We start from the raw sequence: 18,430 nt of genomic DNA, 5'->3' as shown, positions 1-18,430 counted from the left end.
AGTATATAATTAATTAAATATAAAGTTATTTTACATCAAAATTAAATTGTTAATAATATATCCGTTGCATTGTGTGCCTACGTGTCGAATTGTCAACGTTATGATGTTTGTAAAAGGACTAATGTGCATGAGAGGCAATTGATTAATATTTTTGGAGCTGAGAGTTTAATAAACTCAATCTTGCATTGCTATTGTAGATAATAAAATTAAAATAAATGATTGTGAAATTTCCTGATACAATAAGATTCTTGTATGTGTTATTTCTTAACCATATCCAATCATATTCGGAGTCTCTATACGTGACTGATGATGCTTATACTTGTAGAAATCAATTTCCTGCATTTCCAAGCTATCAGAGAGAAGAATCTTTCGATATAAGTATTCATTCATTACAATTATTATTATTATTATTATTATTTATTTTGTATATTTTCAAATCGTACTAATATAAATTAAAAATTGAAAGTGACATAAAGTACTAATTTGTGGGTCTGTCTATGACGAATCCTTTATCCATTTAAGAGAACCGTCGATCGGTCTCATTCTCAAATCATCAATTTCTTTGGTGCACTCTGTAAAATTCCTTATGTTCTTGGATTTAATTTTTCCTTACTAATTAATAATAATAATAATTATTATAATTAGCTTTTTTGACAAAGAGCTATACCTAAAGATTCCAAAGCTGGACAATCTTCTTTTTCATGATATATTGTTATTTCTATCTTAAAGAATTTTCCTTTTTATCAAAATGAGTTTCATTTTTTATTATTATTATTATTATTATTATTATTATTATTATTATTATTATTATTAGGTGATGAGTCAAACAATTTACTAATGTGATAATGCATAAGTAATTAAATTGCCTTTTTTTTTAAAAAAAAAAAGAAAGAAAGAATATAGATAATGCATGTATATAAATCAAAACTTTATTTATTACATTGCATACAACTAATATTTAAAAGTGGTCCATATCATTTATCATATATGGTATAATCAACGAAAACTTATGTGTGTGGGACTACTAATTTTAAAAGGGAAAAACCAAGAGAGAGATTAGTTAATATTTTCTAATTTTGTTCAATGTATAAATGTATAAACTATAAATTAAACACCATCTTAGCTTCAAATTTTGTTTTGCTTATCACATAAGAATATTGCTAATAACAAGGTGTATGTATGTGCATTTATTTATTGAAGTATATAAAAATAACATAATCACCCTAAAGCAAAACATTAATATAATATAGAAATGAGTATATATAGTAATACATAACCCATTGGAAAATAATAAATATATTCTTTCAACTAGTAATCTCGAGGTTAATAAAATCATTTGAGAAAGTCTTAAAAACTAATATTATATTTACACGCTAAACTTAATTTCGCGAAAATTTTAATTAAGATTTTAAAAGTTGTGATTTTCATATTTAAATTATTAGTTGTCATAATGAGTTATGATTATGATAGAGTTGGACTTTAAGACTGATTTTTTTCTTTTCCCCTCTAGTAGACATTTATCAAGATGACAATTTTTTAGTATTTTTAGTTAGTAAAAACTATAAAAGACATCATATGTAAAGACAGAAAGAGGATCATCTTTATATGAGTTATTATCTTTAAATCTAATACGTTCCATCAAACATTAGCATTAGTGGATGTTATTAAATCATTAATAATTTATAAATAATTATAATTAGGCCACGACAGAAATTTAAATTACAATAAACTTCTAACATTACACTACTAATATTACATACATTATTCAACGCAACTAAAAAAATAATTAAAACTCTTAAAAATAAAATATTCGAAATCTAAAATCGAAAAAAAAAACATCTTTAATAAATTTTATACTAAATTTATCTAACAATTTGTTATAATATTATTTAAATTGATTACTACAGTATTGGTTTCTTAACATTACTCAAAATTTCCACTATTATAACACATGGTATCTCCAATGATACGATAAAAGTTGTAAAAAGGAAGAAATTTCGTTGATAGTGGAAAGGAGAAGGTTTTATACTAATTTCTTGAATCCCAAGAACGAAACTATAAACTATATTTAGGGTTAGATTCTTTTAAAAGAAAGGAAGTTACTTTGATGATGATAAAGTTGGGTAAAAGTAATGGCCAGACATGAATTCACGATCTAATCAAAGAAAACTGCAAATTTTTCAAAAAGCGCGTAAACATAAAGTGAATAGATACTTATCTTTCTAAAAGACAAAAGTGTCTTAGGGGGAATCGAAGATATATGGGCCTTAAAGTTTTCTGCTCCAAACTTATCTATATATATATATATATATATATATATATATATATATATATATATATATATATATATATATAGTTCAAAATAATTTTTATATACAATCATTTAATCAATTATATGCTTATATTTATACACAAATTAATTTTGATATGGGCTAGGTTTAGAATTATAAAATATCAAAATATCGAGTAAATTAGATTTTTTTTTATAAGTACCAAAATCGTTGGAGGCAACTTCTTGATAAGTATTATTTTTTAATAAGTATTTTTTAAAAATTTTTTTATCTTGATAAGCATTATTTTTTTATTTTTTTAATTTGATTTTTTTTATAAGTACCAAAATCGTTGGAGGCAACTTCTTGATAAGCATTATTTTTTTATAAGTATTATTTTTTATTATTTTTTTATCTTGATAAGTATTATTTTTTCTTATTTTTAATTTTTTTAATAAGTATCAAAAATTTTTTATTTAACTTTTTGCAAACTGAAATCAAAGAAACGATTTTTGTTTATATATATAGTTTTAATTTAAAAAAAATAGAAATTATCCTGACATTTAGGTTTTTTTTTAAATAAAAAATAAAAAATTTTAACTCGTCACCTATGATTTTTTATTTGATAAATTACCCCCATCTTTCAACTAGTAAAACACAAAAAATCCGAATATTTTTGCATTTTACAATATTGTCTCCCATATTTAAAAAATTGAACCATATTTATAAACCGTTTGAAATAGTAAATATTCAAGTGAAAAATTTTATTGATATATATATATATATATATATATATATATATATAATAAGACATGATTAAATATTAGTGTAAAATTATTTTCTTATACTAAAACATATAATAACATATAACTTTAATAATCCATTTTTAATTCATGTCATCCGTATATTATGGTTTATCATATGATATTGGAATCCCATTAATTGCTATATGATATCTAATGGAAAATAATGCTTCTACAATGGGAAGCAGTTGCCAAGAAAAAGTGTTAAGAATTCAGATCCCTTTTTTTCTCTTGTCCCTCTGTCTCTACATAGTTCTCTCTACTTTCTCTCTCTAACATCTATATATAATTTTAAATACTCTTTTTTCAACATAGTGAACATGACATAGTTAAGAACCTTGTTGAAATAACAAATTGATAATTAATCTCTTGTTTAAAGTTCCATTTAATTTTGATGCATTGATAATATAAAATATTTTATACAATCGTATAATACATATATTTTTATGAATGATTCTTCATGCAATCAATAAAAGAATATTTATTTTTGATGATATGACGTTATATAATTAAATATATGTATAAAACTATTTTTACACTGTGAGTGTAGTAAAATTAAATTCTATAATTAATATTCTTTACTTAGTTGATTTTTCTTGTTTTTCTTAAATTAAATAAATAGTACACGTTTATAATTAAGAGTAGTGATGTAAACGAAAATCCAAACATATAAATATAACAGTACATAGCTGGATACAGCTTCTTCATTTTATTTACTCTAAGAAGTTAACTACATCATCAAGCCAAAAAATAAAGACCACTAATTTGTTCTGGATACACAGAATTTGAAGGAGAGATTGGAAAAGAGGGAATGAATTTGGATTATGAGAAGAAGAAGAATGAGAGAGAAAAAATCAAAGACCATTTTAGTGATGCCACATGTATATATGCTCCCAAAAAAATAATAATAATAACTTACTTGATTTTAAAAAGTAACAAAAACATGGATGAAATAGTAAAAAGATTCGCTTGTCATGAAAATCTTAGGATAATCATTGAAATTAGTTCTTTAAATGCTAAAAAAAAAATTAAGATCAAGATGACAACATATATATAGTACTATTTGTGGGGCCCATTGTAGAATTGATGTTGATATAAGAAAACCCCACAACATCATGAAATGAAAATTATTGTTAGGCCAATGAAAGTTGGAGAATGCCACGAGGGTGTTAGCGCAGCTTTATGCTTACTTGGCATCTATTCAGTGGTATTAATGATTGACTAATATACAAAATATATATAAACCTTGAGAATTATTTAATTTATTAATAAATAAGTAAATAATAATAGGAAGGAAGGTCCCAGTTTAAATTAACTTGAGTAAATTAAGAATAATAAATAAATAAAGTAAACAAATCAAGCATGCATATGTATAGGATATACAACAATTGTGATGACGAATGAAATTCAAAATTTGAGAGTTGAGTCAAATTTCAAGAGCTTTTCTAGGTCTGATTACATGAACTATATATATTTAATTTATGAAATGATATTAATAATTCAATTAATTAAGTGACTGGTGATATTTAAACAAACTCTAATATTTTGAGTTTTGAGAATTTGAATTGTATGTAAAATTTATGATCTTTAGAAACAAAAAGAAAAGAAGATAGTTTGCACAAAAACATCTTTTTGTACTTATATTATTAAAACTCAAAAGTGATGATTTTAACTTTACTCATGATTTCTTTCTCTGTCCTTATTCTATATGGATATATTTTTCTTGTCTTCTTTGCTTATTTTGGTGCATTTGATTTTCATATACCAAATGAAGGACTATTGCTTTATTTTAAAAAAAAAATCAGAATTTTAAATGAACATCAATTACTAGCTAACAAAGTTGGTGGTATGGTGTTAGATAATGCACACAACAATGTTAAGAGAAAATAAGTCAAATTATACTGGAAAAAGAACTTACTAGTGCCTTTCTTTAACAACCAAAAACTTGTATGATAAAGTGAAGATTAATTTGTGATGCAAATTTTTACTACCCTAAACATGTAATATTTGATAAGCATCTTTTTTTTATGTCTCTATATTTTTCTCTAAATAATGTGATGCAATTTTTATTAAGTAACATTTTCCATTAAAAGACCTTGGCAAGTTCAACTTCTTTTTTGTTTGAAGGATTAGTGGAATGGATTCATCATTGAGAATGCCTCAAATTCTCATAAACTTTGATTATATTTTAAATTCTCAATTGAAACGATTTTATCATTAATAAATAAATTTTCATAAATTTACTAATTTAGTTTTATAAGCTCCACAAATTTTGATTATTAGTTTATGATTAATTATAAATATATTGATGGGAATTAAGTAGCTAAGGAAATTAAAATATACAAACTTGAGAGACACACATTGGCAAGAGCTAGGTAGGGAAATAAATTATTGGCCCTCAAAAGAGAGAGGAATATAAAGCCGTCACTCATTCTCCAACATTGATCCTCTTATTATTATTATTGTTATTCATCTTCTTCTAATTCACCTAACTAAAGTTTCCATCCATACATCTAAACCCTAACCCTTCACAATCATGTGAATAATTATGTATCTACACACCCTCATTGTTATGGTAGGGGATCATAATGTTATTTTGGAATAATCTCTTCTACGTCACGCGCTGCCCAATGACGTGTACCTTCTAGTATCACATGTGTCGTTCCACCTCATGCTCTCTTCTCTCCGTTGATTTAGGGTTTCAAGAAAATAACATCTTTCTTTCAACAAGTTACCTAAGCTATGTTATTATTTTTTTTTTATGTCATTTTCACTTTTCATTACATGTTTCTAGTTACATTTTATCCTTTTAAACGACACCATTATTCAATCACTTCATAATTAAATTAGCTACCTAGGGTTTAGTTAGTTCAATGTAATTAACAACTATGTATGTTAACTTTTACTTGTATATTTTAGGTTAAATAACATTTTCTAGGCCTTAAGTTCGATCATCTTCTAGCTCATAATAATAATAATAATAATAATAATAATAATAATAATAATAATAGATAATCATCAGAATTTATTATTTTTGACTATCAGTTAGTTATTAATATTTAAAATAAAAATAAAATATGTTGGATTATTAAATTAAAAGAATTAGACTAAAAGAATTGATTTGATGACTAATTGATAGCTAAAAATAATAATTTTTGATGGACTTTAGTATTTTTTATAATAATAATAGGTTTGCGTGCCTTTACACTAAGATAATATTATGTGAAATTATTATTATTATTATTGATATTCTATATGTGCTGTTTTTGGAAAAAAATACATGACAGGTTGGTAGGATATTCAGAGAGTTTGGAAGATTCAGTGTTTTTGTATTGTTTTATGCAATTCAGAGACTAGGGATTATGCTTTTCTTCTGCTTTCTTTTTCCATCTTTTGTTTTAGAATGGATTGCGTTTTCTTGTAAGATTTTTTTGTATTTAATTTTTTTTTTATTGAGAGATTAAGCATATACATCTTAATTATTGAAAAAAGTTAGGAAAATGAAGGGTTTTTAGTTCCAAATTTCATTATCTGATGTGGCCACAATATTGTGATTATCGACATAACTACAATGTATTCTTAGCTTATATAATTTAATCACATCAAAAACACCATAAAGGTGCAAACAATAGGCTTATTTTCCTTTAAGAGCAAATTATTACAGAAGAAGAAAGATTTACACGTACAATAAAAATGAAAATATACAAAATTCATCGCTAAAATAAAAATATACACTTTTAGCGACGGATTTAATTTGGATAGTCACTAAAATTAATTACTAATTTAAAAGACATTTTGGTAGTAACATTACAAAAATAAAAGCAGATAATATTGATTCTGAAGTTAAACAACGACAGTTTTTAACCGTTGCAAAATATATTAAATGGTAAAAAACATTTAGCAGCGGTTTTATAATATTACAATTGAATTCTTCCAAAGTAAAACTTTGATGACAGTTAATGTGAATTAATTAATTAAGTTAATTACACACATAATTAAACAACAACAATAATAATAATTAATTAACTGTATATCCGACAAGATCAATTGGATGATTAATGACACACAGTTCCTCCTTTTCAGTAACTGTCTATCATCCATACCACAAAACTTCATCATGGGACCCACAAAGTTTCCCTTTCTTGCAATGGCGAAAAAGGTCCATCAACTCCGATTATGAAAACTGAAAAGTGACCAATTTTACAAGTAATCCATCATCCTATGCTAACATCCTTCTTCATTACATTCTCCTTCATTTAATTAAACTAACATAATAAATGTATTATTGTACTATGTTCTTTAATTTCTTCTTTTTCTTTTCCTTTTTCTTTTTTAATTTTTCTTTGTTTGTTTTGTCACACTCATGCGCACACACACACAATAAATAGTACTCTCGTGAGGGCTCTATTACTTTCATGGCTAACCCTAATTAATGACCTAAAACAACTAATTATAATTAAAAATAAAAGTGATGATGACAAAATATTTATTATGAATTACGTATGAAATTTGAATTGCTTGAAATTATACTAATAATAAGGCTTAAAATACAATTATTAGAAATCATTGAAATACGTAAACCTACAAATATGAGTTAACTCTAATATATTTTTTTTATGATTAAATAATTGAATAGATCTTTATATAATTAACATGATGTATGATAAAATAGTTGAAGAATGGAGAGAGAGGGACCCAAATTGAGTCATCAACTTCCATATATACTCCCACCTTCAAAATGATCATTTAATTAGATCATACATGTTATGACAAATATCCTTTTTGTCCACATCTATATTATTATTGCCCCTATATGTGCTTGCATATCCTTCTCATCATAGAGAAAATAATAACAGATAATAATGATATTTTGATGAAGAATTACTGTTATAAAAGAAAAATGAGACTAGAGTTATTAATCAGCTATTGCCTTAAATTTTGACGATCAAGTCAGTCTGAAATTTAAAAAATACTAAAATTAAGGTTAAAAAAGATGTTGATAAAAATATGATCTTAATTTAAATATGTACAACTTTTAAATAGGTCGTTTACGCGCGTCACGCGCTGAGTCGTAAATTATGATAATGAATAAATAAATTAATAAAAAAATTATTATTTAGGGAAATTTCGTGAATTTTAGATAAGCTAGCTAACATCATATATATGGAAGAAGCTAAGAAGTGGCTCATAATTAGGTCCATATAGTAGGACCTATTATCAAAGACAAATTTGGGTGCCCCACAGCCACGAATCGTTCCAAACTGTTATTCTGTGATGGAAAATGGAACAGATGGGACTTCCATTTTCATGATTGGCATTAAATTCAAATTCTAATTCCAGCTATCACCATGAATTATTTCCCTCTGTGTTTTTCTTAGAACTGTCCATGTTCATCTGGGCTCACGAGTTTAATCAAATGAGTTATTTTAGGTATGACACATGATTCATTTTATTTAAATAGTATATATTAATTATTAAATCAAATAAAATCTTATATATATTGCTTTTCAAGAATTTTGTAGACGTTAATTTATTACTTGAATTTTTTATTTTTAAATATTCAATTTAATCCTAAAATTATATTTTGAGTTATTTCTTTTATTTTTCAATTTAGTCCATTTTCATCAATTTAAGGGGGAAAAAAAAGACTAAATTAAATTATGATATAAAATAAATGCACAAAACGTTTTTCCCTAGCTTGTTAATAAAATGCTACATGTGCTTGTCATCTGAATCTTTGGGATCTTTCATTTTATAATAATTGGAAAGCATGGGACGTATAGAATAGTTATAGTGCTTATGACTGATCTATATATTTCTATTTTATTTTATTTTATTTTTTATAATGGGGCCAATGGCTGCTCACTTCTTAACTCATGTAGGGTGGTGATCTGTGATTGGCTCACTAGCATTTTATATAGTGAAATTTTCATAGATGCTTTTAATGTAGTGTAAGAGGTGTTTATTTTAATTTTGATTCGTTCTTCCTTAGCTTGTTTATCATGTTAACTTTGTCGGTTATTGTCAATAATCATTTTATGTAATTGAAAATTTTATTTGACTTTGTCTCATGCATATATATTATTTCTTACCATCAAATGACAAGAATTAAAACGGTCTTAAAATAATTTTTTTCAAAATTTAAATTAATAAAAAATATATAATTAATTATATTTTTAATTTTTTTTATACAGAAGTCTTTTTAAAATTTATGTAAATTTTTATATGAGTCCTTTTTTTTTTATTTGTTTTTATACTGAAATTATTTTTTTTTTCAAATTAACAAAGATCAAACTCAAAATTTTTAGATCTTAAAAGCTTTGATATTATGTCATAAAACGAATTCTCTTATAAAAATTTAAACTGATAAAAAATTGGAGGCAAAAAAAAATAGTATATTTCTGATAGAAACTAAATATATAAAAATTTCACAAAAAACAGTTAATTAGTAGTAATTAAGAAATTAGTAAATAATAAAGTAACCTAAATTTTTTAATAAAAGAAAAATAAAAAATAATCATTTCATATAGATAATTTGCTCTAATTAGTTGTTAGTATTCTTTTAATGACACACTAGCTACCTTCTTCACAAAACTTATATTTGACAAAGAAACAAACAAAACTTGTTTTGGTTACACAAACAAGAAATCTTTAAGTGAATCAAAGTAAGAGAAATGTTTTTCTCTAAGAGCAAATTAAAAATGTTTCTTTTATAATTTTAATAACCTAGCCAATAAAATAAGCATAGAGTCACACTTGTCCTTGATGATGTGGAGCAATTTTTTTATGCACCACAGAGAAAGATTCAACATTTAGAAATAGTTTCTCACTAAAGCACTGGAAAGAAAAAAACGAAAAACGTGATTTTGGGGGGATTTACAAGTAAATTATCTTGATTCAATGTACGCTCTATACTATAGAATTTTTTTAAAAAAATATATGTATAATAAAACATGATTAATTAATTGAAGTGCATGCGAATCTAGAGAACTAATTAGAGTAGGAAAAGTGTCGGACTATTAACAATTAGGTCCCCTTTTTTTTTATATATTTTTGAGCCAACTTTTTTAAACAAGAAGGAACCAAAGTTGATTAACGAACGTCGTTAACGAAAAGTAGACGAAAATGATTATCAAAATATAGAAACCGAAAAACACGGTTTGGTAAAAAAAAAAAATACTCAAATTAAAATATTAGAGAACTTTTACAATCATATATATATAATTATTCATCTATCTTTTTCTATCTGTTTAACTATTTAGAGGAGGAATTTCATAACATAGGATCAGAATTTTTATAATCTAAGGCCGCGTTTGTTTTTGAAAATAGGATAAGATAAGATATTAAAAATAAGATATAAAAGACAGAAATATAAAATTTTGTGTTCTTGTATCTTATTTGGTGATAAATTAAAATAAATTATGAAAATTTAATTTAATCTTATTTTTTTTCATTCAAAAATTTTAGGAGAAAAATATAATAATAAAAAATATAATTATAAAAAATTGATAAGAATAATAAAAAAAATAAAAAATAAATTGTGTTCCTTGTTAGTGTCCCTGTGTCCTTCCTGTCAGGATGAACACAAAATACACTAATTCAGTGTCCCTGGACACATTATCTCTATCCATATCTCTTCTATCAAACACGATTTTGTATTTCTATATTTCTATCTCAATGTCCTGTCTCTGTCTCTGTAGATAAACGTAATCTAAAAGTCTAGAATTCAATTCTTATTAACCACAAAAGAAAATAAAACAAACATCGATATAAAAAATTACACAAACTCAAAAGAAGTTCTTATGTGATAGAAATATACCCAATTATTTATTAGAAATGTATAAATGTCTATAAATAATTATTATGTAGTAGTATATATTATTAATTTAATTTCATTACATTTGTGATAATAAAATTAATGATTCTATCTAATTAAACACAACGATAATTAAATTCAAAGATCACTTGTGGCGGAAGACAATGGGAGAGAAAAAGTAACTTTTTTAATAATACAAATAAAAAGGGGTCTTTTGGAGGGTTTCTATCTCTAATAATTTTTGGCTAGTTTAGGCTTTTGCATATAGGTTTCGGAAAAAATATAAATCATCAATTATTATTTATTTAGTAAATTATAATATTATTATTGTTATTATACTATTAAACAGTTATGTAAGATTTCTTGTAACTTTGGTATTTCTTGAAACTTCCTACCATGTCTAACCAGTTACACAAGCATGGCCCTGGCCTAAAAATATAATTGTATAGTTAAAGAAATTTAATTTTATATGGCAAAGTCTCTTATCTTCAAAACTATATATATAAGGCACCAACCTTTCTGCCATTATACCTTAATATTTCAAATACACAACATAGCAACTACTCTCTCAAATTTAAACCACACACCTCTTTCTCTACCATATACTAAAACTCTCTCTCTCTTTCTCTTTCTCTTTCTCAAAAAAAAAAAAAAATCTTAATTAGATTTCCCTCCATATTCTTCCCTATTACAAGAAAATAAAAATATAATCATGGGTCTTAGAGATATTGGTGCTTCATTGCCACCTGGGTTTCGGTTCTATCCAAGTGATGAAGAATTAGTTCTTCACTATCTTTACAAGAAGATCACAAATGAGGAAGTTCTCAAGGGTACTTTGATGGAAATTGATTTGCACACATGTGAGCCATGGCAGCTTCCTGGTACATACTAATCTAATTATTAATTAATAGTATATATAGTAATATCAATTATAATTACCTTATTATTATTCCTTAATATATCCTTAATTAACCTTTATCCTAATGCATGATGCATGCCTCCTCTTCAATTCCTCCTCCATTTTATACACAACATTAAAGTTATAATCATAAATCATCTTTTTTTTTTTAAATTTCCCATGTTTTATTTGTTGTGGTTTTTTTGTCTTTTGCCTTTGTCTTTTTGATAGAAAATAGACATAGATATTTGGTTCACATTCAGTCACATATATATAGAGCTATAGTCTAATCTAATCTAAACCTTGTCTCCTTATATTAACATGGTGTCCATAGATCTTGAGTTTTGTTTCCTTAAACAAAAAATATGCAAAATAAATATAAGATTTAACATAAAAAGAAAAGCTAGCTAGCATGTTTAGAATAAAGTAGGAGGAAGCAGAAGAGGGAGAGAAGAGAAAGAAAACTCAAAGCAAAGGGAGAAAGAAACAAGAAGGTGAGGTGTTACTATTAAGTGTAATAATTTATTCAGTTCCTCAATGATTAGGGTAATGGCAACTTCTTCAGGAATACACGGCCAAAATAAATTAATTAATTATTATGTTCTTTATACAATTATTTTATATATAATATTCTTCCACTTGATTTATCTACTTGTGTGTATTATTATTATTGCTTTTGTCTTTAATTTGTAAAGTTTGTATGTGATTGAATTCTTTGGCTGTAAAGCGCGTCCAAAACACGTTCCCTTTTTCTTTCTAATAAAATCATTTTAAAGATTGAAATTCGATAAAGGATGTCTTTTGTCTACCTCTTGTAAAGATTCTCTGTTTTTTTTTTTAAATTTTTCCTTGCACCACTTTATTACACCACTTTAATTTTCAAGCATTCTTTTTTTATTATTATTATTATTTTATTATCTTCTCTTTTAGTAAAATTCAAATTGCAAACAATAATTACTTTTTTTTGGAATTAATTATTTTTACCTATCCTCTTTCATACTTTATTTTATATACATGAGAATATATATATACACGAAATTATCTGTGTTTAGAATGAAAACAAATCTAATTTACATGCATGGCCTATATATATGTATAACATGAGGTACTTGTCATGTGCAAATATCGTCTCTATTGCATGTTTAGTTTCCACAAATACCAAAACCGTTGACACCAAACCTATTTTGCTGGTCCATATTCATGTCTCTATATATATGAATACTTGTATAGATGCACATGCACTACACATTAGAATTATTTCATTTCTTAATATATATAATTTATTTTTGGATTTTTGCCCATGATCATTATATGGCCTTATTTAAATTAATTTTAGAAGAGTTGTAGTATGTGTTGTTATATGTGTATGTAGTGTTCACTCTTCTCTTCTTATGAAAATAATATTTAGTTTTATTTATTTTACAAAAAATAATATTACTTGTAGTGTTAAATAACCTCCTAATTTTGTGATATTGATGATTATTAAGATTACCTCAACATCGTGTAATTAAGAGAAACCGGACATTTGTAATTAACAACATATAGGGCCTAGCTAGCTAGAAACTACTAACTATATATATCACAATTCTCTTTCTCTCTCTTGGGATTCAAGTCATCATTCTCACTAATGCATGTCATGCTTGTCACTTCAATTACACGCTTGTTATTATTATTATTATTATTATTATTATTATTATTATTATTATTATTATTGCATATATATATATATACACTATGCACTATTATTATGAAGTTGACAAAAGTTATTAATTCATTCTCATTTCTCATCAAGCAACAAATATTGATTGTTAAAGAGTATGCAATTATTTTACCTATATATAATATATATATTATTTCAGTAACTCTCAATTACTTTTCTCGAACATGGCTTAGTATCTAAGTGATTTTGACTAGTTAACTTTAATATATAATTTTGTTTTTACAATATATAATCAACTATAGATTGTGCCATGAAATTTATTCTTTTTAAAATAAAGAAGCACATAAATTGTTATAATACGCCTCTATCATATAAGAGTTTTTTTTTTTGGATTTGTGTAAAATTTTATGCAAGGTTTATTCTTTTTCTATTAGTTTTATACTAAAATTATTATTTTTTTGTCAAGAAAAATCGAACTCTAAATGTTTAGATTATAGAAATTTGATACCATGTCATAAAATTAATTTTTTTTCAAAAATTTAAACTAATAAAAAAATATACAAGTAATTATATTTATATTTATTTTTAGTTTTTTTTTCTAATCTAAATTAACTGATTTTCAAATTTTGAAAACGGTAAAAGGGATAAAAGCAGAGAGAGAATTTTTTTTTAAAAGATCATTACAACACAATCACAAATATGTGGCAAACACATTGAAACTTCAAAAGTGCCATTGTTTAGGTCATCTTTATCTGATGGGGATTGGAAACTTGAAAATTGCAAGGTCATTGATGAACAAGATGACATACATGAAAGTGATTTCACACACAAGACCTAATTATTACTGAGATAGTGAGATGATCATAATTATATTCACATGGAAACAATTAATTCTACAATACGATAACTAATGTATAGTATCTATCAAATTATCTATATAAAGTATGTATCTTCTTGTGGAAAATATTTCTTTCTTCATCTAAATTAAATTATCTATGTATGTATGACTTCATTATATATGTGCATATTTATTTTTTATCATCAATATTTAAATTTTCATGTATAATTTACAGTCTTACACAAGAGCATCTTTTATGATTTTATTCTATATATTATACCTATCTGTCTATCTTTTTTGTATGTTAATCTTTATCATTGATTATTAAAACCTTTTCTGAATCCCCTATTTAATTTTACTGTTGAGATATTCAATCATGAAAATCACCTATGCATGACAAAATCGTATGGAATTTGCATTAAAAAAAAAAAACTCTATTAATTACCTTATGAATTGTCTTGTCGAATTCATATATTTTAATTTTGTCCAATATCCTAAATTCATACATATCTTTTTATCAGTATATATATAATATATATACGAGATTTCGACAAAAAATTTTCGTATGATCTTATCTGATAATAAAAAATATATATATATATTAATTTAAAGAATAAATGCCATTTTTATTTTTGATAATTTAACTGAAGAATAAAATAGTCTTTTACAGTGTAAAATTTTTTATTCGATCTATAGACTTAACGATTTTTGACCATTAATTAAAAATTGATTAAAAATTTTATAGTTGTAAAAAAGTTTTTAATCTTTAAAGCAAATGATTAAGAAGTGGAAATAATATTTAGTTTAATTTAAATAAAATATAAGATTTCTCTTTCGTGATACCTACCTTACTTAAGTGATGTTGCTGTCCACATATGCTAGAACCATAAACTGACCCATCATATGTAATGTATTTTCATGCATGCGTACTCTACACACAGAGGTGGCTAAGCTCAATGCAAATGAATGGTACTTCTTCAGCTTCCGTGACCGCAAATACGCCACCGGCTTTCGCACCAATCGCGCCACGACATCTGGCTACTGGAAAGCGACCGGCAAGGATCGTACGGTTCTCGATCCCCTCACCCGCGAGGTCGTAGGGATGCGGAAGACCTTGGTGTTCTACAAGAATAGAGCCCCAAATGGCATCAAAACTGGTTGGATCATGCATGAGTTTCGCTTGGAGACCCCACACATGCCACCTAAGGTTAACTCATTTTTCTCACACTCAAATTTCAATTTTTTCGCTCTCGTTTAATTACATTTATTTTTTTAAATAATTATTTATGTAGTTAAAGTAAAAAATAATTATTTTTTTAATATAACAGTATGTAATTATTAGATTTATATGTAAATTTGATTTATGTTGATTGTACATTAAAAATTAAATTTAAAAATATTTATAAATATTTTCAAAGGTGCATATAGGTATCATGATTAATTGATTATGATATGGTTTACACGCTTACTTAATAATAGTAATGGCCACTACCATATTGGGAGTGTACGGTCTATGATAAATGGGGAATGAGATTAGGGTATAGTGGAGAGAAGGATCTTAATTAGTTTCAATATGTTCCCACGTAAGAGATATATGTTAAAGCTTATGATTGTGATTTCATTTATATCTTAATGAAACCTTTAGATGAAATGACTAATATCCGATGATAAGATTTTTTTTAAAGAAACATATTAGGCACTTAAGTTAGGCATGTATTTAACTAATTTGTTTGCTAATACAAATTTGTTTTTAGGAGTTAAGTGTTTACATACTAATAATATGAAAAAAAAAATTATAAGAAAAGAAATAATTGCATTGTCAATCACTAAAATTATAAAAAGTATGTTAAATTAATATAAATAAATACCTATTATTATCTATAATAACTATACATTCTGATTTCTTATTTTCTTGTAATTTATGGATTCAAAATGTAAAACTCTACTACATTCTCAACGACTTATAAAACATGATCTCTTATTTTTAATAATAAACGGGTTTATATATAACACCATAAAAATATGGAAAGAACTTGACCTGTATTTCATCCTAATGTGACAACCTTGTAGATAATTGAAAACAACTTTGATTTCTGGTTGGAAAGTTGAAAACTTAATTAGCCTATGTCATGTAAAAGATTAGGTAGAATCTAATGTCTTTTCTCCATGTGAACGTTTGAGTTAGGATCATATTTGGCTTCTGCATCGATCATTTAGATTATTGAGATAAAAAGGGAACCAGCATGCGTCTGTGACAACTTATATATATTAATATAAGGATGTTACGGTGACTATAATATTTTAAAAAATACTACTAAAATTAAAATAATATTTTATTATTATTAAATAATAATTTTTAAAAAATATTACTAAAATAAAAAATATCATAATTAATATAGAATATTCATATATATTAGAATATATATATGCGCCAATGAAATTTGTTACAGCTATGCATGCATTGCTATGAGTGTTTGAGTTGGATGGAACAGAATAATTTCATTATGGGAAAGAAAAAGAAATTGGTTTCGTTTGACGCGTATTTTTGGTGTGAGGATAAAGTTCCTTTAAGTCCTAAACTTTGGTTTCACATTTATTTTTGCTAATTAGGTCATCTATTTATTTACTGTGTATTTATTTATTCATTTATGAATTTAATTTGTATATACAACAAATATAAAAAAAAAAAATTATCCATACCTACCAATTTTAAAAGTCTTGTTATTACAATAACTGGACCACAACTTAAAAACTCATTTAACTTTTAGAAAAAGAATTTTGATTACACATATGAATTAATTAATTAATTAATTAAATTTATTTGGTGATTACACAGGAGGATTGGGTTTTATGTAGAGTGTTTCACAAGGGCAAAACAGACAATAGTGCCAAACTAAGCCCACAATTCATGTATGAGGCCACACCTTCATCCCTAACTTTGGCTTCATCATCATCATCCCCACCAACAAACCAAACAAATTGCAACAATTTGCATGTTATTGGGTATAACCAACTTCCCAATTTCTCATCATCATCATCACCAATGCCAATCCACCATAATCACCATCATCATCATCATCAAAACCAAAACGGTTCTTCCTCTTTGATGAATCTCCTTCAATTTTCCACTAAGGAAAATAGTACCATTACTCAACTAAGTCCCAAAGGTGGCGGTGGCGGTGACGACGGCGGCTATGGGTTCATGTGGGACATGGATCTTGAGGAAAATAGCTTCCATGATGGTGGGGTTATTGCATCAAACTTGAACGACATGAGATTTGAGGTTGATAATAACACTATGGTTATGTTGTAGAAATTTAAGTCTAGTGTGTGTATATATATGGTATATATATATTTATATATCCTATATTATAAAGTTGAGGGAATTTGTTGATTTGTGGTGTAATGATGGGTGTTTGGCTCAAAACGGGGCAAGTCACGTGCTTGATTATTGTTACATGGTTTGTGGTATAATTAGGGTTGTTAAATAGTCTTTTCTATTTTTATTATTTACTCTATTTTTTATTAATATTCTTATTTGGAAGAAGGGGGGGGGGGGGTTATATATACACATTAGCCTTTGTAGAGGGAATTGAATGTTCCTTTAGTTATCATGTACAATTTGTTAATTTATGATTATTAGTGTCATCATCAACAATTAGTCACTGACTCTATTATTGTATTATTTTATATATATATAAAAAAATTGTTCCTTATTGTCACGTTTTATGTGTTCATAGATAAACTTGTGTTTTTCATTCTCCTTTATATCTAAAATATGATATTGACTATCATTTATAGAAATTAAAGAAGAGACAATGCATCAAAGATCAAATATCCTATAAATTAAATTCTCAGTTTGGGTTGGGCTTTTATTTTTCTACTTCATTTAATATTTTGTTTTAAAATTTTATAAAAACGAAAGAAAAAATAAAAAGTAGAATTTTATTATTTTTATTAGGATTAATTATTATATTGGTCCCTATAATTTCGCAAAATTTTTAATTAGATCCCTATACTTTTTTTTTTAATTGAGTCATTGCACCAAATTTTTTTTAATCGAGTCCCTACACTTTTTTCCTTTGATTTGAGTCTCTATACCAATATTTTTTTTAGTTGAATCTCTATATAATTAAGCCAATTAC

General features: G+C 25.6%; 1 protein-coding gene across 1 annotated transcript; it reads left to right on the top strand.

The window, feature by feature from the left end:
* The first annotated feature begins 11,262 nt into the window (after positions 1 to 11,262).
* Positions 11,263 to 18,007, top strand: LOC112739012 (protein CUP-SHAPED COTYLEDON 3). Its single transcript, XM_025788950.3, has 3 exons — positions 11,263 to 11,770; positions 15,227 to 15,492; positions 17,122 to 18,007. The coding sequence occupies exons 1-3, from the start codon at positions 11,602 to 11,604 to the stop codon at positions 17,596 to 17,598; spliced, it is 912 nt and encodes a 303-aa protein (XP_025644735.1). The 5' UTR covers positions 11,263 to 11,601; the 3' UTR covers positions 17,599 to 18,007.
* The last annotated feature ends 423 nt before the right edge of the window (positions 18,008 to 18,430 follow it).

This window comes from Arachis hypogaea, chromosome 2, assembly GCF_003086295.3.
Source record: "Arachis hypogaea cultivar Tifrunner chromosome 2, arahy.Tifrunner.gnm2.J5K5, whole genome shotgun sequence".
NCBI lineage: Eukaryota > Viridiplantae > Streptophyta > Magnoliopsida > Fabales > Fabaceae > Arachis > Arachis hypogaea.
This window is presented reverse-complemented; position numbering and strand designations above follow the sequence as displayed.

Bases quoted from the DNA above. Each gene is read 5' to 3' on its own strand.
- LOC112739012 (XM_025788950.3), top strand. From the start codon at position 11,602: ATGGGTCTTAGAGATATTGGTGCTTCATTGCCACCTGGGTTTCGGTTC. The intron at 11,771-15,226 runs GTACATACTAAT...CTCTACACACAG, and splicing joins TGAGCCATGGCAGCTTCCTG to AGGTGGCTAAGCTCAATGCA. The intron at 15,493-17,121 runs GTTAACTCATTT...GTGATTACACAG, and splicing joins CCCCACACATGCCACCTAAG to GAGGATTGGGTTTTATGTAG.